General features: G+C 39.0%; 1 protein-coding gene across 16 annotated transcripts in view; it reads right to left on the reverse strand.

The window, feature by feature from the left end:
- DMD (dystrophin) overlaps positions 1-25,808 on the reverse strand; it is a 1,208,820-nt gene that overhangs the window by 7,862 nt on the left and 1,175,150 nt on the right. For 15 of the 16 annotated variants that reach the window (XM_026858158.1, XM_026858211.1, XM_026858131.1 and 12 more), the window contains 6 exons: positions 24,692-24,757; positions 23,311-23,376; positions 20,089-20,247; positions 12,400-12,643; positions 11,941-12,064; positions 7,804-7,896 (listed from right to left, as the gene is read on the reverse strand). In XM_026858158.1, coding sequence (XP_026713959.1) covers positions 7,804-7,896; positions 11,941-12,064; positions 12,400-12,643; positions 20,089-20,247; positions 23,311-23,376; positions 24,692-24,757 — 752 coding nt within the window. The remainder of the gene's footprint in view (positions 1-7,803; positions 7,897-11,940; positions 12,065-12,399; positions 12,644-20,088; positions 20,248-23,310; positions 23,377-24,691; positions 24,758-25,808) is intronic. The other variant, XM_026858140.1, reaches the window with a different exon arrangement.

A 25,808-nucleotide genomic window follows, 5' to 3' on the forward strand; every position in this document is an offset into this window, starting at 1 on the left:
TCAGCTTTAAACTGAAATCCACTGATGATTCTGAGCTGATACATTCAAGAACAGTTCTGTAATCTGAGGCTTGGTTTTAACGTAGCAAAAACACTTGAGAAAACTACTAAAACTAACTTATGGACCTTTCAGTTGAGGATAAGGATTGCAGAGAAGATCTGAATCCCCTTTCTGAGCATTCAAATTTCCTCAATTTGAGTACTTCTACTCATCCTTATTAGCGGTAAAATTTTGTTTCCCCAACATCAAAATAATCCAGACACTTTACATTTTCTTACGGCCTATATACATATATACAGGTATACATTCATATATACACCTAAGTGTACACACACATTTCACACCTAGAGCTGTACACTGGGATATAACATGCTCACATTCAAGATAAACATATTCCAAAAGGTGTTTCCAACAAGCTGATCAGCACGCATGGTAAAACTGAGGGTAGAAAGGGAGAAAGGGAAAAAAATAATCAAGTTAAAGTGGAAAAAAGGGAACGTATCTCATCACTTTCAAGTTGTACTGCCAAAACAGAGGAGTCATTAATGGGTTTAGCTGAAAAGATGTTCCTGATAAACCTTCGCGAAGTCATACTTTGATCACACTGATTCTTCCCAAACACGTATCATAGCATACTTGTTTTTAAGAATAGAAACCTAGGTGTCAATCAACAGCAGAAACACTCCCCCACTCCCTTTCCCATCACACAGCCAGTGACAATAAGATGCTTGCTGCCTCCTGAAGCTGCATCCCACTGTCACGGGTACACTACCGCAAGCACCGGTATGGCCAGACTTTGTATATAGCCTTAGGTGAGAAAGTCACTGCAGTAGATGCTGTTCAAGGAGAATGATCTTTGCCCCAGAGCTGTTGTAAACAATGTAATTGCAAATGACGTATGGGACAATGGGGAGAGAGACAGATATATATATATATATATAGAGAGAGAGAGGAACACACCAGTCAGCATAACAGTAACCTAATTGCTGCCCAGTTTTTTTCTCGGTACAGCAGTCTGCAGGAGAAGGGAAGGAAGACAATAAATAGCTTTGCAGGTATTTCACAAGGAACAGAAGAAGGGTCAGCAACAGAGCAAAGCTGAGCAGAGGTGGTAAAGGAGAGGAGGAGTGGGTAGAGGGAGTGAATGGCATCACTGACCACCACAGGTCCGAGTCACGGCTCAGCTGCAAACCCCAGGCAATGGAAACGGCTGGGGCAACCTCTGAAGGGCCTGGACAGCAAAGGGTATGATTTACACAACAGAGGAAGTTTTATTCCCTGCCTGCCGCTCTCCCTCTCCCCAGTAGCATACTTACTATTAGAAATTATAATAACAGCTTTGAAGTCATCCTCTGCATATGGGTTTTTATTCTGCTCCTAAGGGGAGCCTTGACTTTACCACAGGTGCTGCTGGTGCACAGAGGTACCAGAGTGAGCTTGATGGACGGGAGAGATGTTGCTTCAGTTCTCGGGACTTCACTTTGCAGGACTGCCTAACTCTCTCAGACTTACGTGGGTGCCTACATAGCCTGGCACTTTTATCAGGAGCCATGAATTCTCTAAAAAATGCCTCCCAGGAGGGAAGAAGTGAGAACCTCTCACCAGTATAAATCATGTAACTGAAAATCCTTGAAAATGAAGATATACAAAATCCATTGCATACTTTGGTCTTCTGAGGAAGAGCCCCAAGGTTTAGATGAGTAGGCAGTCTACCTAAGGCCCCCAGAAACTGCAGCGTGGTGTGCAAGAGTCCTGGGGCACGAATGAGATCCAGCAGAAGATGGTTTGGCTTGGGTCAAGAGGAGAGAAGGAACTGCCAACATGCAAAATACTGAATGCTTTCGCAGGTCTTAAGAAATGCCTACCTGTCTGTACAAGCATCTAAAATTGCAGCTACGCAGTGTCTAATTTAAATATCTACATGAGACCGATTGGATTCTGCTTGAAAATTAATGTATTTAAAGGTAACTGGGATAGCTCTGCACCACACAAAACAGCTGGTGAGGAAAGTCTGTGGTGTGTAACCAGCCTCAGAATTTGTTAAAAGCAACAAAGAGTAGCACTACTACAGTAACAACAAAGTTCTTTTGGTGGAATATTTAAAAGGGTTTAATGGATTTTCTTCTCTGAATATGAATGAATGCGTGTCTCTTAAGTTTTCAGGCAAGGAGTATGGTTTAGCATAAATTGCAGAGGAAGAAGATTGTCTGTATTGCTGCAGTTCTCAAAATTTGTATTCTACAAGCTATCAAAATACTGATACACAATCCACGGGTGCCTAATTATCTATTATCTCTGCTCAAATCATGATTTCCTGCCCTTACAAAATAGAAGAGTCTTTGTCTTTCTTGAAACTCTGCATGATACTATATCACAAGCAAAGGTACACAGAGAGTGACCAAACCCAAAAGCAGAGGCACTAATAAAATCTTCATGCATCTATGCAGATTTAGATCAAAGCAGAGAGCACTGCACTGCCCCTTTCATTGAACTCTGGAGAGGGACAGCCTGCAGAGGGAAGAGATCTGGATCTACAAACAGCTTTTTTTCTTAAAAAATGTTGCTTGACATTTTGTTAAATTCATTAACATATTCCCAGTCTACATCAGGACTGAGGATTATAAATCATGAAAGATCTAGTCCCCCCCAACACTACCCCAGCAGGAATCTGCAGAGAAGCTCAGCCACTTCATTACTGTTGTGCCACAGGGGAGTGGCAAAGGATCTGAGTCACCTGGGCTCACTGATGTGGGATGTAGGACCACGGCACAGAGAAGGGATACAGTCCAGAAGGGGCCAGTGTTGCTCATCTGGAAGATATTTCCAGAACACCCTACAGTATAATAACTCCAGGGTACTCTCCCACTAATTCCGTAAAGTGTGAAAATAGAAGTCAGCATTGTAAGACGTTTTGCTGTCAGAGAAACTGTATTAGCTGCAGTGCTGAAAGTTTCTAGTTCCACTTAGGACCTTAGTCCCATTCATGACAAGAGTCTGGCTGATGCAAGAGTAAGATGAGAGAATGTGTCTGGTATGTTTTTATGTGACTGAGATAAAAATAAAACAAAACTTGTAAAAATACAGTGCTATTCTTAGTTCCATGTATTTATTGCTATGGGGTCTTGTAATTTCACTGCACAGGACATCTGTATTAAGTAATACCATGTTAAATAATAACGGTGAATACTGATCCCTCTCCAAATGTTTTTACATGATGAGCCTCTTAGCTCTTTTGAGCCATCACGGTTTCATTTCTAATCACTTCTTGGCTCCCACTTCCTCATTATCCACCAGCAAGGGCTCTGCAGTGCAAGTCTGGGAAGCTCTCTCACCAACTTCAGTTAGCTCAAGAACTTCTGCCCCTAAATTCCTCTCTGAGCTTCATTCATAGAAAGCATTTGCCACAAAACCATAACCACAAAACACTGCCTGGTCCACCATGAGATCCACCCGAAGCAATGCAACTTGTTTGTCCTCAGTGCTGAAGGAGAGATGGATTTGGCTTTAAAAATACTGGCCTGCCAATCTTACTTCCTAACTGTGAACCAGTTCCCTGGAGATTTAGTGGCTTGGGCACAAATATAGCGTGAAAAATCTTTCCCTCTGTGGCCCATTATCAAGCAGGGTCAAATAAACCACTGAGGTGCTATTTAATGGTAGATTTCCACTACATGTCAGACCTCTGGCTTTGACATCTGTTTTGAGTTAGCATAGCAGCTGTTTGAAGCAGCTGCAGCAGTTGTGAATTTGCTGGGAGCAGCAAAGTAAAAGAGGAATGGATGGGGAACCTTGTAGATTAAAAAAAAAAAAAAGAAAATTCCTTAAGGACAGCAATCATCAGGTATTCAGCAGAATTTCCCTCTCAAGAAATGAAACAGCTTTTGGTACCAACAGTCAGCTGTGCAAAGAACACGGAGGCCCTCTGCTCCTCAGGAAATGCCAAGAACTGCCAAAAGGTTAAAATGAAAAAAGAAAAATTCCTATAAAAGGTATACAGTAACACAGCAACCGTTGTTGCATCTGAGATCTGCTTATGAAGGTCTATGACACGACTTGTTTAAAACATGCTTCTCTAAAATACATTCAGAATGATGCTATGAAGCCTTGATGCCCTTTTATAAACAAGTCTATGCAGCAAAAGCCTGGAAAATATCACAATCAACAGAAATCTATCACCAGGTCAGTGACAATTAATTACTACTACATTTTACTGCTTTGTTTCAGAAGTCCAACGTAAGAGCTACTACTGGCTTTAGAAAACTATTTCCCTGTCAGAGCAAATCTTAATTGAGACGAAATAGTTTGTTTTTAATTTGTATCCTGTGATGTTCAACTATACATCTGTGCACCCAAGCACAATAATTCAGTCACCTTCTCTCTTCGCTGCTTATTCAGCTCTGAACTTTTCTCATGAACCAAAGCCTTCAGAGTCCAGTTCACTCTTGCCATATTGTTCTGCTCTCCTCCAAGTTATCACTATCCTAATGGCAGCAGGATACCCAGAATTATGTCCCTGCTTCAAAAGGCATATCACTCCCTATGCTGTGACATGCTGGAGCTATTTAGCTTGAAATTTAACATGTTGATTTTTACAGGCCACAAAGGAAACCCACATTTAATGTCCTGCCAGTAACTTCCCAGACCTTTTAATAAATCCCTAGATTTCCTCATCGATTCCATGTATAAATTTCAGGCTATTTGTTATGGATACATTACCCAAGTAGTTTGAATTCACCTTTCAAATAATATTTCATAAATTCCTTTATCACAACACACTCCTGAATGCAAGACTGGGGTGACTGAGTTTCTTGCATTTGACAATGTTACAATTCTACTTAGTAAGAATTAATATAAGAAAATGTATATTTTATAGGTCTGCGCTCAGCGCTTGTTTTGGCATATTATTCTGTTTCCTGAATACATACAAATAGCTTGAGATTCAATGCAACCTGTAACACAAAGAAATAAAATATTACTTGCACCACATCTGAATCCTTACACTATGCCCTCTTCTGGGGCTGCTTTGCCAAACTGCTTTCACTCTTTTGCAGTTACACTTTGATCTTATATTATAGATTAGAAACCTGAGATAACAGATTTGCACCTCAACAGCAAAAAAGCCCTTGATTCAGAGGTTTACTGAGACCAGTCAAGGGTGCTTTCTTTTCTCTGTCCTGCAGTCTTGTAAATCGTAAGTCATATCCCCGATGCCTCTGGAAACCGGCTGACTACAGCATCCTTCATCTCACAATAAAGGCCTCTTTGAGGCTGTGGCAAATTAGTTGTGGATGTAACCTTTGTTTATGCAGGTATCAGTTGAATATCATTTAATCGTTAAAATGGGAGTAGAAGAAAACAACAACTGAAGTTTGCATGTGATCTCAGTAAAACTGACTATGTAAGTAGCCTTCTATACTAACCAGTGAATGGAAATCCATTTGCACTGGTTGTGGGACAAACTATTTCTCACAGGGGGCCTGACCATTCCTATTCCTCAACCAAAAGCAATTATCCAAACATGGCATTTGTGCAAATGCATCAAATGATACATGAAGAACAGAGAAACCTAACGGAGGTCCTAATATCCTTAGCCAAAAACCGGTACAATTCTCCAAAACACGAATGACTTTTTCTCACAGCTGGACTAGTCTTTTTGTGTAACAAAGAGAGAGAAACGAAAGGGCAGATCCTGGTTCAGCCTGACAGTGCCTTGGTCAGGCCCAGAAGAAAAGCCCTGTGCCCGTGGGAAGCTTGACTCTGACTGAGGGCCTGTGCCTGCTCCTGGCTGCTGCACCAGAAGCTCCTCTCACCGCCTGCCTGAGGACAGAAGACAACACATGTCAAACAAAGACTGTGCCTCCTCCTCACCCACAGCCCTCCACAGAACTAGAGAGTATTTTTGTCCTCTATGGCTGCTAGTCAGTTAGGAAAGTATAGGAAAAAGTATAGGAAAGTATAGGAAAGTATAGGAAAAGCTGCAGTCTTTTTTAGGGATGCTTGTGATTACATACTACATGTTTAACATAGTTACTGAATGGAGAAACAAAATAAGGGAATACATTCTTTCTCAGTATTTAAATGACCACATTTTGCATCCCCAGAATTAAAGTTATAACCTGCAGAATTAAAATATTAAGTGATGTTATCAATTGCAAATATTTTTGCTTTTCCCCACTTAATTTTATATTCTGTCAGTTTGATTCATGAAGCTATGTATTTTTCACTAGTAAAATAAAATTAAAAACCTTTTCTATTCTCAGTCAGTAGGAAGGGATGTCTAACAGAGTGATCTCTACCTATTTTTACATGGGAAATTAATTCCTGTATTTCAAATATCTCATTAACTGTTGTTTCATTAATTGTCCCTATTTTACTTAAAACTAAGCTTGTTTTTAAGATGAAACACTATCAGTGTCATCAGCTATGATTACAAATTAGATACCATATTTGGTGACTATTTTAACACATATGGTATCTACATCTAGACACGATTAAGCAAGATCTCCTACAGGCAACATATTTACACAAATGATGGTCACTGATAAGAAAACACTGTCTGTTGCCACCTTGTGTACACAGCAACCTTAAAAATAAGTTCATTTTTATCTACATACCAATATTTGCAAGATTTTTCATCTGGTCTCAGATGATTAATATCTAGGCAAAATGAGGGCTGGACATAGGACTTTTTCATATAATGTTGAGGTGGAGATGAATGTAGTAAAAAATATATTGTATTAGATTTTCTTCAATAATATCTTTCTAAACAATTCCATCTTTTGATCCATAGCACAAGATCTTATGCAGTTTATACTGCTCTCTCCTCTTCCTCTGCTCACAGAGGATACCTGGTGAGAGTTGAATTTGCTTTGAAATCAAATGATGGAGAAAACTTGACTTCACTGAAAGTCTAGCATGATGGTTAACACATTTACCTGCTAAAGAAGAACCGCTGGGTGATGTGTGAAACCTGTGCAAGAGGCCCTGCAGTAAGTCTATGCCCCTACTGAAATCCATTTAACAGGCTGTCCATAGACACTAGGACTTTCTTTTGCCAAGAGGTTTTTGTCTGAGCCTTTTTTCACAGAAACAGGTAATATCCCAAACTTCCCATCTCCTGCTAGGAATCCAAGCCATGTTTCTTGGCAGCAGAGTATTTTCTCTGCACTCAGAAAAGACCTTCTTAAATGAAACAAGGTTGGACAAATAAATCCCAGTAATACAAATGCTTATCTTCAGCAAACAAAAGGAATGAGCAAAATGGAAACCCTGAGAGAAATGCTGTGGCTGTACACACAAGCGCAGCTTATGCTGCACAAACTAGCAGCCCACATGTTCTTCCTCCACCACTCTGAACCCAAGTGCTACAAGGTTGAGAACTTCAACTCAGAAGTTTAATATTAATTCAAACCAGATTCTTCTTGGAGAAAGGTAAGGACAGAAGAAAAATATGATAGGACATGCTAAAAATAAATCAGCCAGGAGACTGACTGAAAAGGACAGAAGCTGTGAGAAAAGGAACATGGCAAAAGGGAAGAGAAGAAAATACTCAGGAAAAGTCTCAGACAGACATTGTTTCATCCACATATCTAGCGAGGGCTACCTGTGGAGGCAGCTTAAGGTAAAGGGGGAGCAGGCTGCTTCACCACTCTAAATAAGACAAGTTTGTCTACAGCTATTGTTAAAACAAAAACAAAGAACAGCAAAAAACCTGAAACCAAAACACAACCTCCTGAAGACATCAAGGAACAGAAAGCACTTTTATCTTCTTTCGTCTCATCTGCCGTGGGCAGCAGCACTCACCTCTGGAGCTGGGGAAGGAGTTGTTCAGCTGCTCCATCACTTCCTCCAAACCTGTGCTTGTGTCCTGGGGAGGGCTGAGCAGCTCATCCTCACCTGGAAAGCAAATCCACATCACTGCATGAGAGCCATTACAAAACCATCTGCTAACAGCTTGCTATTGTGTATGTCCTTCATGAACTTAAGGCTGTTCACTTAAACACATTTTCTGCTTAGTATACAATCAAAATTTTAAAGGTAAATTTTGTGGACTATTATGTTTCTCTTTCTTTTTAAGGATCTAAGTGAAATTAAACAATGAATTTTAAACAATTAACACAATTTAATTTGTCAAAAAGGGATTTAAGAAACAATCTACTCTAGTAAAAGAAGTGGGGTAAAATGTCTGCTAGGAACATTTAGTTCTACACATGACACTCGTTTCAGCTTCTCTTATTCTATTAATGGAAAAAGAAATTGCTGTTGTGAGTGCTGCTATTGAGCAGCTTTCTAACAGTGCTGGATTCATGTTAGCACTGCTTTGCCTAGCTGCGTAAATCAGTAGAAACCCAGATTCTCATCTGCATCAGTATTAATATTTCTGACAGTTTAATTGCATCAGATTGGCGCTCCAAGAACATTCAATTGCACTGTAAAAGGGTTTAGCAGCAGTTTAATAAAGCGAAATACATTTCTCCCACTGAATAATTTCTATAACCTGATTATAGGGCAGCAGCTTAATGGGAAATTCAATACATTTTATTTTTACTGGGGTTTTTTTGGTCATGGTTCCGGATAACTGAAATCTGTATGCTGATTTTACTGTAGATCCTAGCCTCCAATACAAATAAAGCATCTGAAAAAAGAATATATATAAAGGATATCCTTTTAGTGAGATTCTCCTTTTTTAGTAGATTTCTTTTATCACTATTAAAACACAAAAGCAATTTTGTCTGCTGTAATAACAATGAGAGGTACATTCTTATTTTGAAAATGACTAATGACCCTTTATTCTAACATGTCTTGCCCTATTCAACTTGAATAATGAACTGATGTTCTGTTAGCATTTACATTCTTTAATCATTGAGGTGCTCCATGCTACTGGAAAGCCTACTAAAAGAGATGCTAAAGGAGCACTTCAGGGCTGTATATATTTCCTGTTATTAGGCTTAGTGTTGGCCTCACCTTAGGGCCAGGAGTTTCACAAGACTGACCAAGAGTAATTTTTTCCCCCACAAGGAGTGAGGTAAAGTGTCTGCAAGAAGCTCTTAATTCATATAAGTGAAGGTTTTCGTATCAGCTTCTTTTATTCCATTAACGGTCTAAAAACAGCTGCTGAGACCGCTTGCAGTTTGTTCAGATTTTGACTGGTGCTAGGTTCACACAAGTTGACTCACACGGTGAGTTACTTTCGCAACAAGTGTTGCAGTGACATAAGTGCCTCAGTATCAGTAATGTCCTTCCAGCCTCTGCAGGATGTCAGGGTGAAAACTCAGAGCAAGACCTTGCTGCTTCAACCCAGACTGAGGACCCTATCAGCAGAAAGCCACCTGGCCCTAAAGATCGAAAGAAGAGGGCAGTGGTTCTATGATTGTGGCCAAAAAGAACTGAGGATGGGCACTGATTTCCAAGTGTCGTGGTAAACACTGATACAAACTGAACTGTGCAGACCCTCAAGACTGCCGTATCTTTTATTTAAAATGCATTATTTTTATTTTTTCTCATTTGGATGGTTTTTCTGAGCATTTTCTTGTAAATGACAAAATAAGACATCAGCCAAGCAACCCAATAAAAGTAAAGACACCTTCAGACCTCAATTACCTCTCTTTACTCAAAACAGTTTTCCCCATCCATGTTTCTGTAAAAGGCTTGGAGAACTGGGTGGGTCTCAAAGATTCTGGTGGTAAGCAAATGAATTAAAGTTCAGCAACAGCCTCTTGGCTCACATGCCTCAGAGAACCTCTTCTGCTGCTACATTACTGGGGGAGAAAGGCCAAAAGATCAGGACTTTCCCATTAGGACTCCATGAGAAGAAAGGCAGAACCTTTCCACTCGCCCAGGTGTATTTCAGGTTATCAAGGGATAAGCTCTTCTATTTGTAAATTAGGATCTGAGTGGGTTGCTGCTTTTACCAAATGGCTGGATAACGATGCTGGCGGAAAACCTTTTACAGTAATCTCTCCTTGAGAAAGCAGGGAGACGGAGAAGTGCTGCGGGTCTACATTCAAAGATGTAAAAAAACCCTAAGGTCTCCTTTCAAAGAGAAAACTATATAAAAGCTACCACTACATTACCTCATTGCCTGAGAGACCTAGAGGTGCTCAGTATTTTCTCAAAAATTATGACTCCCTCATTACTGAGCACATGCTTGCTGCATGGGACCACTATTTACAACACCGCTCTGGTTTCCTTCACAATTTAAGAATATTTTAAGTTGTGCTTCAGAAAACTCTCAGACTAGCAAGCAAAGCTTTCTGGTGTGAAAGGAGACTCAACAAACTGAATTAGTTGCAGAACTGAGTTGCAGCTTGGTTAGTAATATTTTTTATAAGCTCTGCTCCATGCTGCCAACACTGTTGCTTTGCTGAGTCTCAATATGATCATACTGGTAACAATTCAACATCTCACTGTCCTTCCACATACTGGCTCAATCAGACAAACAAACCCCCAAACAATTCATGTCTAAATATTTGCTTTAAAAATACGTCTGATAATTAATAAATTCCAGTCTCAGAAGTTAAATGGGAATAATTTTATATCAAGTCAAATGAAAAGAAGTATATTATTGTATGTTGTCCTACTAAAGGATAAAATATGAAACTACAAGACTTTTAATAAGATGTCTGGGAAGCCCTGTCTTCCTACCTTTTCTTGTGTATTTTAATTAACATATTTTATGTGATTAAATTCACGGCATTTCTTCAGGAGGCCGATGCAAATTACTCCACCGATACATTTTCTACTCTGTGTGTGCCATACATAGTAAAATATTTACTCACTAGTAATACAATTGAATAAAGATCCAAATGAAACTGCTGCTACCTGTGATTGTACTCTCACTCCCAAGATTTAACTTAAGCATTCCTAAAAGTACATTTTATTTAACTTTTTTTTTGTTGTAGGGTGTACAGAGACCATCTTGTTTGCTAGTGGTACAGACTGACATTATTGGCTATGCCAAGGATGGAAGAAAAAGCCACCAACAAGTTGCATCTCCCACCAAGATGGCACTTGAGGCACAGCAGAATGTCCCCTCCCATTCAATTTCTCACTGCCACTGACACAGTAACACTGACTTTCACTAACCACAGTGAAAAAAAAAAAGCTCTCACTTAAGCCTCTTATTCTCCCCCAAAGCCTCTGTCTGATATACACTAAACAAATTTCTGTGCAAGAAGCGGAGTATTATCATCAGACATCAAATATTATCATGTTGAAGTAATTTTAGCACATTTGCTTAAAGATGCTGCAACAGTTGATTGCTTTTATACTCGCAGAAAATCCTTACTACTTGGTAATAAATACTTACTAATTATGTAACATAGGAAATTAGAAAAATGCTACAGAGCAGTTACTAAAACCACCAAAATAATAATTCCAGCCTCTAGCTACAGAATATTATTTCTTAATCTTACTCCACAACTCGTATGATGTTTGTTATCACATCTGATGTGATATTTAGAAAAGACACTGCATGAGCACTGCCCATGAGTGACAGCTCAATCCTACTGACTGAGCCATGAAGTATGAAAAATAAGACCACATCACTGAACATGGAGATGATTGATCATACACTTAATCTCTTAGCCATAATTAATACTATGTACATTTAAATCGGCCATGTCATGCTTAACAGCTGAAAGTTTGAATAAAATATCTTTTTAGTGATACTTGTTTTCAAAAGTCAAGCCCTGGTTGAGCTTTGTGTTTAAAGTCAAAATATTAATGCTACTGTGCATCACAATCAAAAGCAAAAGCCTGAACCATAATGAAGATGTAAAGTGTAAACAGCCAGATAACATCAAAGACCATTGCAAATGTCTACTTCATTCTCATTTGAACTAAACAGGAGAGAAGAGTATTTTCTGTCTTTATAGATCCTTTTGCTGGAAAATGGGACTATAACTATTTTTTATGACAATCTGAACTTTCTTATCTTACCCATGGTTTCTGAAGTCTGGCTGCCAACTACACGAAGAAGCATTGGCTGACTGCTGTCTGACCTCTGCAAAGAGGTAGAAGGAGATGATAGTGTTGTACCATTCACCTTGGCATCTGCCTGCGGCTGAAAATTCAAGAAAAAAAGAGGAGGTTGGTATTAACAACTCAGTACAATTGCACAAATCTTTATCTCTGTATTTTTTAGTTATTCCATGAATACACACCATTTTGTCTGTTTTTAAGTAAATATATACATGCAATTCTGAATAAAGAAAAGACTAAATAAGAACACCAAAATATGATTTCACCTTCTCACTTGCATCCTGTAGAACAATTTAATATTTTTCTCTGACTAGCCTCTACAGCTATGGTTTCTTGGAATGTTGTTATTGATAACACTTCACACCCTGTTTGGAAAATTACTCTGCAGAGATCTAGAAGAAAGGCCTGAGGACTCACCTGCTCCAGCAGCTGCCTCAGCCTGTGCAGCTGTGACTCCAGCTGTTTGTTGTGATCCTCCAGAATCTGCATCCTGGCCTCCAGGCGGCCCTTGTGCTGGCGAAGCAGCTTGGCTTCTGCAATGAGCTCAGCATCCCGGGGGCTTTGTGGAGAAACTGGCATCATCTCCGGTGGGGATGGCAGTGGAGACAGTCCTTTGTGGTCATGCTGTTGCTTCAAACGGTCATACTCTGCTTGCAAGTTTCTGTTGAGAAAGTGACAAGGAAGTAAAAGCTTTATGAAGCCGAATTAGGTGGTGCAGGCTATCCTCTGCCGGGGCAGGGAGAAGGCACCTCTTCTCGTGTGGTATGATGTGTCCAACTACTGGGGGAGCAGAGTCACCTGTACCACCCGCCTTTCATTCTGCTGAGTCCACATCCGTGTAGGCTTACAACTCACAGATCTGTGCAGAGCAGGTATTATAGAGACCTGTAATACAAGCATTGCCTAAAGGCTCTCTGCGTCACCAGAATTCATGGTTAATTCCCTCCCAGGGTGCACTATGCAGAAGGCTGGCTAGGCTCCAGACACTCTCCTGCAGCCCGGGTACTGTCTGTCCTGGGCTCAGCCCTCCCTTGGCTTCCTGTGTTTTATCCTTCCTAGCAGAAGTCGGACTGCCTGTTCGCTTCCACGCACGGATACACTCGAGGAGTAATTAGTGCTAAAAGAGGACTTTGAGTGATCAAAGCACTTTACAGACACGAATCAAAGCCGATGCCACCTGGCTGGCCTATCTGTTTACAGATGAGAAGGCTAAGACAGAAAAGTGGTCACACAAAAAGTAAGAGCAAAACACGGAGCTCAAAGAGTTCATTTGCAACTCTGCAGTTGTCAGGCAGGTCACATCACTCTCCTCTCTTCATATCTGCAACTGCATTTCCAGCCTAGCTCTATAATTACTAACCTAAGATGAGGAGAAGACAAGCTAGTGAGCCGATCTGTTAAACTGCACTGCACTAACTTTTGGGACTGTAATTTCCACTTTCATTTGGACTATCTGCAGTCTACTTTATCTTAATGGCACTGCCAAGCTTGCTCTTTTATTCTGTAAAACTCCAGTTCTCCTCCAGTAAAACACTCCATAGATTAATGAGCTGTAGTGGTCCACATGAAAATAATCTACCAAGCAGGAAGAGCAAAGAAGGTAAGAAAGTGAAATGTTGTTAGAGATAACAGGGTCCAAACCAGCAAAAATAGTAACTTTTAACAGAAACTTTGTAGGCAAGGGACATCTAATAAACTGCTCTGGGATTTTGTTGCTGTGATGTTCCTTTACAGCTTCCCAGAGCCGGGAAAAATGGTTCGACGCTCTGGTAACTGCTTACTCATCACAAGCAGTGACCCAGATTTTATTTTTTCCAACTTGCTCTTATTTGAGGTTGTGAGAACAGGCACTTTCTGCCAGTTCTGCCTGCAAACCACAATACACACTGACAGTTTGGTCTGAAGGCTTAATAGCACCTCAGAAACCTCCCAGTAAACTTTATTAAGCTCTGAAACACTTATAAAGGTATGTTATTGCAGCCAGAACAAGAACTAAAGCAGTATGCATCATTTCACATGGATAAGAAAGCAATGCCAAGGACAAAGACAGGCTACTGACTATTTTTCAAACATACTTCTGCCTCTCAGCAGCCGCATGATGAATGCATCCTAACCTGGGATTGTGCCTCCCTGCTCCACCCCCGCCAAGAACATGATCCCTAAGGGATGTCTGACCTACACGATCCCTCCTCTGCAGAAGTTTTAAAAGGTTAAAAAAAGAGGTTGATCATTCTTAACTACAGGTTGTTCCAAAATTCAAAATTCCCTTCTCTAAAACCCACACAAGGAGGGAAGACTATGGAGAGTTTTTTTCCAAATAAGGTTTTTTGCTTTAATGAAATGCAGAGTTTCAAGTCCATGAAAATTATCTGGAAAAAAAGAAAGAAGGGCTATATTGGGTTTTGCCTTCCACATGACTTAATGTCTTCTGATACTTCTCGCTGAATGTACTGGTGAATAATTAATAAAAATACAAAAGGGAACAGGAATGAGCAGGACAACAGTATCACACACACTCTTAATGCAGACTAAAGTTTATACAGGATTGATCATTAAGCTTGTTTTTCACCAAGTCTGTACATAGCGGCTATCACTACCCCATGAGGACTTTCCCAGATGTATGATAGAAGCAATACTTTACAAACAGCAGACTCAAAAGTTTGAAGTGCTGTAAAGCAAAAGATAAGATATCACCCTATGGGAAACTAAATAAATGCACTTGGTCATACTTACAACATAATCAGGTACCTTGCTAAAAGAAATCTACAATTATCGCCTCAACTACCAATAGAGAGAAGTCCTTCCAGTAACTATAGTATTGAAAAACAAGTGAGGACTGGGGAGTAATCCAGATAAAAATGCCTTCATGTCTGATACAAAATAGTTAAACACTCTTTCTGAAAGCCTACAGAAAAAAAATTAATTGTAAATGATACTGCATATTATCCAAGCAGAGATATGTCTGTATTTGTGAGTTCTGTAATTAAATACAGTAATATTGCTGGAACAAAGGAATGTCATTTTGAAGGACGCAGGTGAGTTTGCCCAGAGCACCTGTGTCACTGAGTTTTCCAGCTGCACCTTTTCAGTCCAGCTACACAGTCCTTAGTCCAGAGAATGACAACTCATCATAGCAACCACTTTCAGAGCCGTAGGAGTGATATGGAGTGCAGACGATCAATAGTATCGTAATAATTGGGATCTAAACACACATGAATGAAGATCTGTATTAACGTAGGGGAAAAAAACTGAAAATTAAATGAGAAAGAATTCGAAACCTGCTGTAAGAATATCCTAGAAGAGAGAACAATCGCCTCTTATTCCTACCTCTGGAAGAGTTTTATGCTGTGTGGTGAAAAAGGATTGCTCTTGCATGCCAAGCATCCAAGCCCACAGCCTGCAGTGTAAAGCCTCTGTGTCGCAAGCAAAGGTGCGCTCTGACATTTTCAGCATAAAACAGGACATAAGAGAAACAGGAGATGTAAAAGCATAATCCTCTCTAAATGAATGCAACTGAGCAAGCACAGGCAGTACTGGGAAACCTGGCCTCCCTTCACTGTAACTCAGGCTGGGTGACTTTTACATCCTCTTGTCACAAACAAACAAAGCTGCTGCATGTTCTGATCACTGGGAAAATATATTCTACTTCAATAAGAGAAACACTCAAAGAAAACCCCATTTACTATGCTTGCACCTCTTTGAAGCATTCATGAAGAAAAATAACAAAGGAAGTATGCAATGTAACCTTGATTTATGCAACTGTAAAGACCTGGGTAGTAAAGAGCTCATGAGTTATTAATCACATCTATCACTGGCAGCATTAATTGCCTGGCGACGGAAATCCTGGTGGATCCCATTTGCTGAGTAATCCCCTCAGAGGCAATTGAAAATTTGTGAATTTGTGTTATTTTTCATCTCCCTAAGGAAAGTCAGTGGTCTTAAGAAAGAGACAAAGCTGGTAACTGAACCACCTACCCCTGTCTCTCCCTAGAGTGCCAGTGTTTACTCACGATGCTTCACACTCAGAAAACCTAGTTCCCCTTCTTCAATGCCAAAATAAATACAAAAAGGAGACACAGCATGTTTAGAAATGTATCACTGTTTTGCCACTGTCAACTACACAGAAGGAACTTATTTGAGAAGGCCATTCATCAGTCTTCAGATCTGAAGGAACACCATAGCTGCACAGAAACAGTGCAGCTTTGAGATCTGGGGTATTAATGCTTCTCCAATGGCACACAGCCCACTGCACTCTCAGTGCAAGTCAGGAAAGTAAAGGAAAGGCAAATAGCTTTGGCTGGACATCTCACTTACTAAGTTCTTGTTACAGGACAGCTAAGAGCTGGGAGGAAAACAAGAGAATGCAAGAGGTCTCCCTTTTACAGGAGTATGTCACTGATCTTGATTCAACTAAAATATTAGGAAATGTTCACTTTCTTTAGTCATTAAAACAGCAGGAAAGTATTTTAATTCTTTGTAAAAAAGTTCTGATTCTCTGTCACTGCAAACCTATATGCTTTCTATTTAATGTTAGTACAGTGCATCCTAGTCAGCATAACCTATTCTAGAATATAACCTATGCAATGTACTGCTTTGGATGGACACCAAAAATCTGTTTTCTCTGCTTCTGAAATATATTCACTCTTATTAAAGAAATTTCAAAATGGTTTTGGGATAGTTTTATAATTGGGTTTTTCTCTTATATTGCAATATAGTAATACTGTCTTCCATAGCAAGATTACTTTATGTCTACTGAATACATAAAAAACAGTCTTATCGCCATATTCCATGTGATGTAAAACTGAGCATGAGTCTGAAGGCCTAATACACAAATGAAACATTTTCACCAACTGAAAATATTCTCTAAAATGCTCACATTTTAGCAAATATAAATTATTTAACTGTCAAATTTTAGCCATAAATTATTTAAGGAAGTCATATTTGCCAGCCACAAAACCACCAAGGTCTCAAAATGCTAGCAGATAAATAATGAATATCTAACAAGAGGCCCCTGGAACTGCAAAAACTCCTGTGTCACAGCTAAGTTAGTTTATAAGTTGGATAATACATTTCAGAAGAATTCCAATAAGCACCAGACCTTTTTAAACTGTCCAAAAGCAAAATCTCAGAATTACAATTTCAAAGAGTCTTTTTCATTTAAGTAACAAGTCAAGATGGAAATATTTGGAGACCAGAAACTGCAGCTGAAAACCAAATGGAGGTCAGAATTCAATAAAGAGCTCAAAAGAGATGAAGAAAAGTCAAAATACGAAGCAAAAAAGAGAAGGGCTTTTTTTGAAAAGCAGGAAACCGTGGAGAACGGAAGAAAAAGAGAAATGACAGTGAAGTGGTTTGAATACTGTGGTACTGCTTCTTGTTGGTACTTGATGCAGAGTTCCCAAGAGCTGCTGAGAAATGACTGCATGCGCTGACTCTAACTGTAAAATAATACAAGACAGAATAGAGAGAGCTAAAACTTCATCGTCAGAAATCACCAGAAGTGTATGCAACAAAACTTGTGTCGATGTAGACAGGGAAGGATGACTATCTAACACCCCAGCCACTTGCCCTACTGGGTTTAAGCACCACATCCAGCTCAGCACCAGCAAGGAGACATGCTCTAAGAACAACAAGACCTAAAGTATTTACAATGGAGATCAAAGAATTCAGGTGCTTTAAGGCTGGGGCTGAGGACTGAGAGTTCACAACGTGCTTTGCATTGTGTTCGGCTCATTTCCAAGCAACAGATTCACTGAGTCTTTATGCTGAGGCAATAAACAACATTTACTTGGAGGACATTTTTAGGATCAGCATGGGAAGGAATATGTGTTCACCCACTGGAACCGAGTTCAGGAATTAGGTCTCAGGTTGTTGATTATCCTTGGCAACGGCTAAAAAAGGTTTTCACAAACTCAAAGGAGGAGAAAGACTAGAAAACAGAAATCTAAAGGGACAAGACTGCTTTTTCAAGTTAGATAAGTTATATGAATGGCTCCTGACTGACCCTGTCTGAACAGCTTATTTCTCTACACAGGAATCAGTGTTTCCTCCATAAAATCATAGTTATCTGGCTGTGACAAGCTATCAGGACAACAAGAACTTGCTCGTTTTTGAGCATCCGCCTTACATTTTAAGTACAAGTTATTTATAGCAGTTTGCAGAGACAAAAGTCATGATTTTGTCATAATCAATGGAAATCACAGCGGTATGACCTCCACGCTGTCCTACAGAAACAGATCTTGTCCCTGCTGTACTGAGACCTGAAGCATCCACAAAAGGCGAGGTTGCCTGCAGTGGCATCCCATTCCTAACTGCCTTTAACTGCACAAATGAGAAAACATCAGGCTATACAAGATTATAGTCTACTGCTCTTGTATAATCCAGGATTAGCAAACTTCAAAACAGGTATTTTAAAGGTGTAATTCCTGTCAGATATAATTTAACATGCTACTCTTCCTCAGTAGTTGTTATGTTAAATAAAGCTCATACTGAAATTTAAGGCATAAACCCCCAAAAGGAATTGTTCAGACTATTTAGCTGTCTAACCCCAGGTTATAGTAACGTTCACATCTCATATTTCTAATCTAAAATGAAGATGCTTTAAAAGCCATCCTCCTTTCTGGTGCACAGCTTATTTTCTATACAGACAGAAAACCATTATATTTTTCTTCTTCCTAGTGCTGTCTAAAAAACAAACATTCCTCCCCTGAAAACTAAGCTACTTTACTATCTGTACAGTACTAGTTATGCAATATTTCTTAACTACAGAGGTCCTGAATGTAAGGTATGATGGCTTATCTCAAAATACTGATTTTTCTCCACTTTGGAAAGTACTTGGGCTTTATGTACTATGTAGTAGGAAGTCTGGGTTTTTTTTCAAACAAAGTCTTACTGCTGTTTAGAGAGCAAGAGCTTCGTTTCCTACAGCTTTCTGTCTGAAACTCTTTCCTCATCCTTTATGCCTATTGATCCTCTATGTTCTCCTGATAAAAGTGTGTGATGGAGCCACTGTAATTGATTAGTACCATCCAAAAAAGACTTATACATGGAGAGAAGATCTATGACACTGCCAACTCCTGCATTATTTTCTTGACATGCCTAAGGTAAATGATTACTGCATTAAACCCTCAATGTAAACAAAAGTACCTAGCTCTTAAAGAAGCAAGAAAAAAAGAGCATGAAAATGCCAATAGACTCTACTATAAAAGCTGAAGATAGCAGAATGCCAACAAAAATATTGGTTTTTAGATCTAAATGACTTTTGGTTTAGAGTCTGATTTTAGTAGTTCATGGCTGCAATTACAAATCTGCCAGGGTCGAGATCTGCCAGTTTCTGTGCTGATGGCCCAGGACTTCAGAGTATCATAGAAAGAGGACTGCAGTGTTGTGATGCTGCAAGAATCGAGTTGGGTTTGTTGTTTTTTTTTTTAAATGATTAATGAAGGTAACTTCAATTAAACTTGAAATTAAAAGTGGTAAATGATAGTTGGTATTGAAAGGCTGAAGAAATGGCAACAAGCAACGCCAAACAAATAAAAAGATGACCCAACTTTTAACCACTATGAAAGTACTCGTTTGAAGAAAATGCACCTTTATAATTAATTTTATCCCAAAAAATGCTATCAAAGTGAATTCCATCTAACTGTACAGTACAATTACTTCAGAGATTTAAATGAACTGAGAGAAATTTAAAAATTTCATGTATCCCAATGACCAACTTTTTTGAAAAAAGCCTGCCTTTCCAAGACCTTCTGCCTGTCCCTTGCCTCACTTAACACCAAAATAAAGTAACACAGGTATGTATGAAGCTCACTATTAACATGAAAATAAAGGAAACAATAGCACAGAAGGAAATATTATGAAACACAGCCAGCCGAGCCTGTCACAGGTTGCACCATGAGTATTAGAGTATTAGGTGCCCCATGCATGTGTGAAGCTTGCCATTTTGGAGGTTTAGTGAAAGAAATGGTGCTGATTCACTGCTGCACTGAGAGTGGGACTGAGTTATGATGACAGGATTTCAGCCTCAGCCCTTACAGACAGAAAGCTTCTGCTTTGCCCTGAAGTATGTGCCTGAGGGCTGCAGCAGCTGGCGGCAGGACCCACCTGTTTTCCTCCTCCAGGTCTGCGAGGATTCTCTCCAGTTCCCCTCTTTCCTCACTCTCCAGAGAAATCAGGATCTGGGCAGGGCTTCGGGGCTGGCTCAGGGGGGACTCCTGGTTCAGACTTTGGCAGTAGTGCTGGATTAACAAGTGTTCATCATCGCTGGAAAACAGAGGATAAAACAGGCTGTTCCCTGCCTCATTTTTAACTGTGCAGTGAATATGAGGAGATGATTCACTCCCAGTCTTCATTTCTTACAAAGAGATTTGCTGAACTCTTTGTAATGAACAGCAGAGCAATGTAACTTAAAGCAAAATCTGCTGAACTGTTTCACTTAGTGTCTGGTAATTTTCCTTCTCTGCAGAGTCCACCTCTTTTCCACTCTGCCTCACAGATAGTTAAAGCCAAGCTTTGTCACAGCTGACAAACTAGCTTTCCTCTTTTGCGTAACTTCAATTAGGAATTTGCTTTAGAAAAAGGCCATCTTCTGCTGCCTGATCTGTATTGCACAACGGTCATTCAAGCAAAGGCGAGGCATTTATTTTCACACCTACAAACTCTCCTTATGTAATAAAGGTGGTCCTTTATCTATTTTTCTCTATAAAATTCTAAATGAGGTGAAATAAACACATATATTGACTTAATCTAATGAAATTATGCTATTTTTCACTGTTTGGTTTTGGTTTTTTTTTTTAAATATTACAAGTGATGTACTCTGCCAGAATGCAAATATATTCTCTTTAATACATATGCTATCTCTCTTTATTTCTATTGTTCCCAAGGCTGTCCAGCATTTGAAACAGAAACATCTCTGTAAGAGAAAAGCAAATCCAATTCTGCAGACCTTGACCACCTCCTAGAATTACGTGGGTGTTTTAGGTGCTAAGAAGATGCATCCAAGTCCTAAGCTATAACACCAGTAGTCACTGTGGGAAACCATGGAAGGTTTTTCTTGCCACAAGTCAAGGTCACAAAAAAATGACACTGATGTTGGTAATCTTGTTTTGCTGGTAGTACTTATAAAATAATTCAGTCTATTTTTTTTCTGTTAAGTTTGTAAACCAGAATTTAACAGGCATTTTGAATAGCTGTTACTGTTAAAAAATTAGAATTGTCTTTGTTTCCATTTTGTTCCAGAAAATGTTAATCATGCCATTTTATAGACTGCAGGAGCGCTAAAGCAATGTAGAGCACATTAACATTAATTCATGACAGGGAGCTATTAATTGTTCACAATGGGCATCCTTTCCTTTTTCTAAGCAAAATATTAAAGGCTTGCCAGTTCCTAAATTTATACTTTTCATGAAACACTTCAACTGTGATTTCTTTCAAACAACTGCTTTGCATTTATAAATCCTTATGCATCATAAGTGAATTAACATTGAAAAAGTGACATAACTATTGTAATATGTCACTTTGGAAGACATACTCTTTCTGTGTGATTTTCAGCCTGAACACATTTTGTATACATAATTGCAACAACACTGCATATCGAAATGTTTTCTGGTATCTATACACATTATCTCTTTATTTCCCTCCTTCCCTGTCTCCATCTATCACTCTATCTGCAATTATAAGCCTGATAATACAAAACCTGTAAGAATGTCAGCAAATAATACTTAAACATAACTTGACAGACAAACCAGAAAGAACTATAGTTGCTAATTCATGATAAACTTGACTTTTCTGCAATTTGTATCTGGATCATATTTCTTCCAAAATTCAGAATGCACAGATTTATTTTCATTTTAATAGTACCAAATGAGTAACAAACTGTATAGTCAGTAGTTAACTTATTAACTGAATCATTTAATACAACTTTCAATTAACCAAAGAATGAATTGAACAGTAAGACCAAAGTGTAATACAAAAGATACTGCTTATGTATGTTTTGTGACTAATGACACTAAAGTATTACAGGAAAATCCATATATAATAGTGTTACTACATCCATAACAATACAAAATTAACATAGGACTTGGAAACAAAGTTTTTATTAACTGAGTGAAACTATACTGACATTGTGTATACATTAGTTTTGAGGTGTCATTTGAACTTTCTCCTTTTCGAAACAATAGATTATAACAATGTACTTGGGTTGTACAAGGGATTTTCTTTCAAAGTTGGGAGGTAGCAATCCTACCACGTCAAAAGAGAAATTTATTACTGTCAAAAAACATCTCACAGGCTCGCAACTAACCTTATAAAATACTAGTGATTTGGAATCTCAGTTTAAGTGAATTAAAACTGGCCAGAGTACTGTGCTTTAAAGGAATGCTACAAATTTAATAAAGAGATGATTCTGCCTGAATTTTCAAAAAAAATCCACACCTTAAACTGTGGTAAGGATGAGATTATGTAGAACAGAAAAAAACACTTATAGAGAAGTTGGGATTTGAGTTTTTTTCGTATTTGATTGATTCAGAATCTGTGCTATGGCCTCTCCTACACAGTTCATTAACTCACACCAAATTTTCAAGCACGACAATGACTTATGTGCTCCTATCCTGCTTTTAGAAACATTACTCACAGTTTTCTAGTTCTATGTCCTTTCATTCAGAGCATAAACATGATCAAGAAAATTGTGAGAAAGGAGAAATATATTATTGTGTCAGAAAACCACAAAAAGGTCTTGGTGTGACATTAGATTGAAATACTTTTTAAAAATGAAAATTTTTATTTATGACTTTAAATGTGAAGTAGTACAATGAATGCTTGTCAGTGATCTGTCCAATTTAAAGTTTACTACTTCTAATACTTCGAGTTCCTCCTGGCTTACACATTTGCAATATATTTTTGGTATTTGTCAACCAAAGGACCACTAAACTTCTGAATGACACTTTGCCCACAACAATTACTAGCTTACAGCAATTTAAACATGATTAAGTTTGCAGTGCAGATAGAAGGGTTATCTTTTTATCTTCACCCTTAAAACACATCAGATGATGAATATTTTTTCCAATATGAGAATAAGTCAGTAATTCCTTGGAAGAAATCAGTAATTTTATTTCTGAAGTTATCAATCATCTGTTGCATAAATTTGGTATTAAGCTATAAGCCATGAATCTAGGCATTTACGATACAAACTGAAAGAGCATGAGTTCATCATTAAACTGAACAAGACGTGATACATGGCCAAGCAAATTCAGCACTACAGAATTTCATTAAAAGTTATTAACCTTCACAAGAAAACACATGTCAAAAATATTAAGACAGCCTACTTACATGCTCTCATTAGGTGAAATACTGTCATTTAGATAAGAACCATTGGTGTTCTCCATTTCTGCTAGCCTGTGGAAAAATAAACAAGACTCATTAAAATCAATTATGTTTTCCAGAAACATTATTTGCTCTAACATTCCTGAAAGAATTAAAGAGCATGATGTTTCTGATGAATTTGAAACTCAAATTAATTTACACTCACTGTTGACTACCAAAAAGTTTTGCAATAAGCTATCACAAAGGATTGTTTATTCGTTACAATGACCTGTCTAAAACTCACTTCTCAGTTTTGAACCCTTTCTCTGAGGTTGCATTCCACTCTTCATGATTAATTAATTCCACAATCAAAGAAAGGCTTTAAGATGCCAGGGGATTGGACAAATTGCTTTGTACCTGGCAACGTCATCATCAGAACTGCAACGATCAGTCATTTCTCATTGGTTTTCAACACTCAGCCCCTCCTAAATGTCCTGCATAATTCAGAAATACCTCTACTGATCAAGTGATTTTGGGGGAGAGAAAGAGGAGGCTGCAATAACTATTTTTCATTACCTCAATCCTTGCAAATTTGCTTGCCTGGTAAAAAAAAAATAAATTCTTATTTGTGCAATTAACCCACTTTTTGATTCTTAAGAGCAGTATGAAAGCAGACAAGTGAACTAAAGTGGCAATACACCACTATCTTAATCCTCCAAATCAAGGAAAAATCCCATTTGTGGTATTCCACAAGGTGAATTACTTAACATTAAAATGGCACTTGAGATTCACATAGAGTTTGGAGGTTTCAGCTCTTCTGATTTGTATGATTACACCAGGGTCCATATTAAAAACAAAACCCTATGTAGAATCATAGAATGGATTGGGTTGGAAGGGACCTTTAAAGGTCATCTAGTCCAACCCCTCCACATCTTCAACTAGATCAGGTTGCTCAGAGCCCCATCCAGCCTGACCTTGAATGTTTGCAGGCATGTGGCATCTATCACCTCTCTGAGCAACCCGTTCCACTGTTTCACCACCCCCATCATAAAAAAATTCCTTCTCCTATCTAGTCTGAATCTACTCTCTTTTAGTTTAAAATCAGTACCCCTTGTTCTATCACAACAGGCCCTATTAAAAGTCAGTAACCTGAGTACACAGCTTAACAAAGACCCCACAGGACCTAAAAGATGCTTCTGACCACATACATGCTCTGGCATGCGAGTTAGTCGGCAGGCCGGTTAGCAGCAACCACGGACGATGCTCTGCATCCCAGAGCCTGGAAAGCAAAACCCCAAACCCTATGTTTCTTTAAGAAGAGCTCAGGCAGCAGCTAGCCTTTGGGGTTTTTATTTTTTAAAATGATTGTTTAGAGAAAGATCTGCCTAATGTCCAGCTGGTCTCATACCTGCTAGCATAATGTTCAATGCGTGAATGAGTATCATCATGTGAAAGCTGAGGGGACGAGGCAGGCCTATAAGGCAGAAAACACTGATTAATCACAAACAATACCCCCTTAAAAGTAAAAAGACACTTAGCTATGCCTATACCCTCACATCTCTATGCCTTATGCTTACGCTACGTTTGATAAACAGCAAGTTACAACTCCAGGTGCTGTGTGTGCCTCCTCAAGCCATCGGTGCAATGTTTTCTGGTACCACACTGGGGATTTTGACCATTTTGCAATCCATCTGTTGCAACAACTCTTCTTCACACCAACCCCCAAAGAACCCTTTTCCAAAGGATTTATAGAAGACCTTTTGCCCTGGTTTTCCCTTCACACCTGCCTCCTTCATTGGTAATGCTGCTTAACATGCAGCCCTTCACTGGCTACGAAAGACCTGCTGGGAACCTCTCCTCTGCCTCCCACCCTGCTCCAGTCCTCCCTTCCAGCACATCCCACTTATAAAAGCCTTTAAAGGACTACTCCACGAACAACTAGAAATAAATACAAGAAACATCAAAAGTCTGAAACAAGCCTTTAATAACACACTGCAGACACTGATGATTTTGCCTAGCTTTTTTCCAGAGTTGGAATCTGAACCACAGATCAGTGTGTTATACAGGAGGACACTGTCAACTATTTTGGGTTTTCTGCCTGACAAATTAGATGGTATGAGGTCCTCTTCACTTTTTTGTTGATGAAAACAATTCATGGGACTTTTCTCATCAATTGTAGTATTGTTTATCACAGCCTCAACTCTGGCAAATGTCACCATTGAATTATGTTGCCTATGCAGTTCAAAGAGCACCCTTTGCTGCCATGTGGGACTTTGCCACGCTACATGTATCGGGAGGTGCTGGATTAACAAAAAATGATACAGCTTCCCAAATTGTATGACAATCTCATATTTCAGCTAAATCTCAATTTCTCTTTATTCTGCCTCTGAAGACTCTCCTTCTGGAACTCCTGACCAAAGAAGGACTTTCCCCCCATTTTAAATTGTTGGATACTGTGGTTCAGGCTGAGTCTGCCCAATGGGGACTGCACAGCATCACAAGAGCTGATAGGTTTTGTATTTACA

This window comes from Athene cunicularia (genome assembly GCF_003259725.1).
Source record: "Athene cunicularia isolate RWA chromosome 1 unlocalized genomic scaffold, athCun1 chr1_part1, whole genome shotgun sequence".
Lineage (NCBI taxonomy): Eukaryota > Metazoa > Chordata > Aves > Strigiformes > Strigidae > Athene > Athene cunicularia.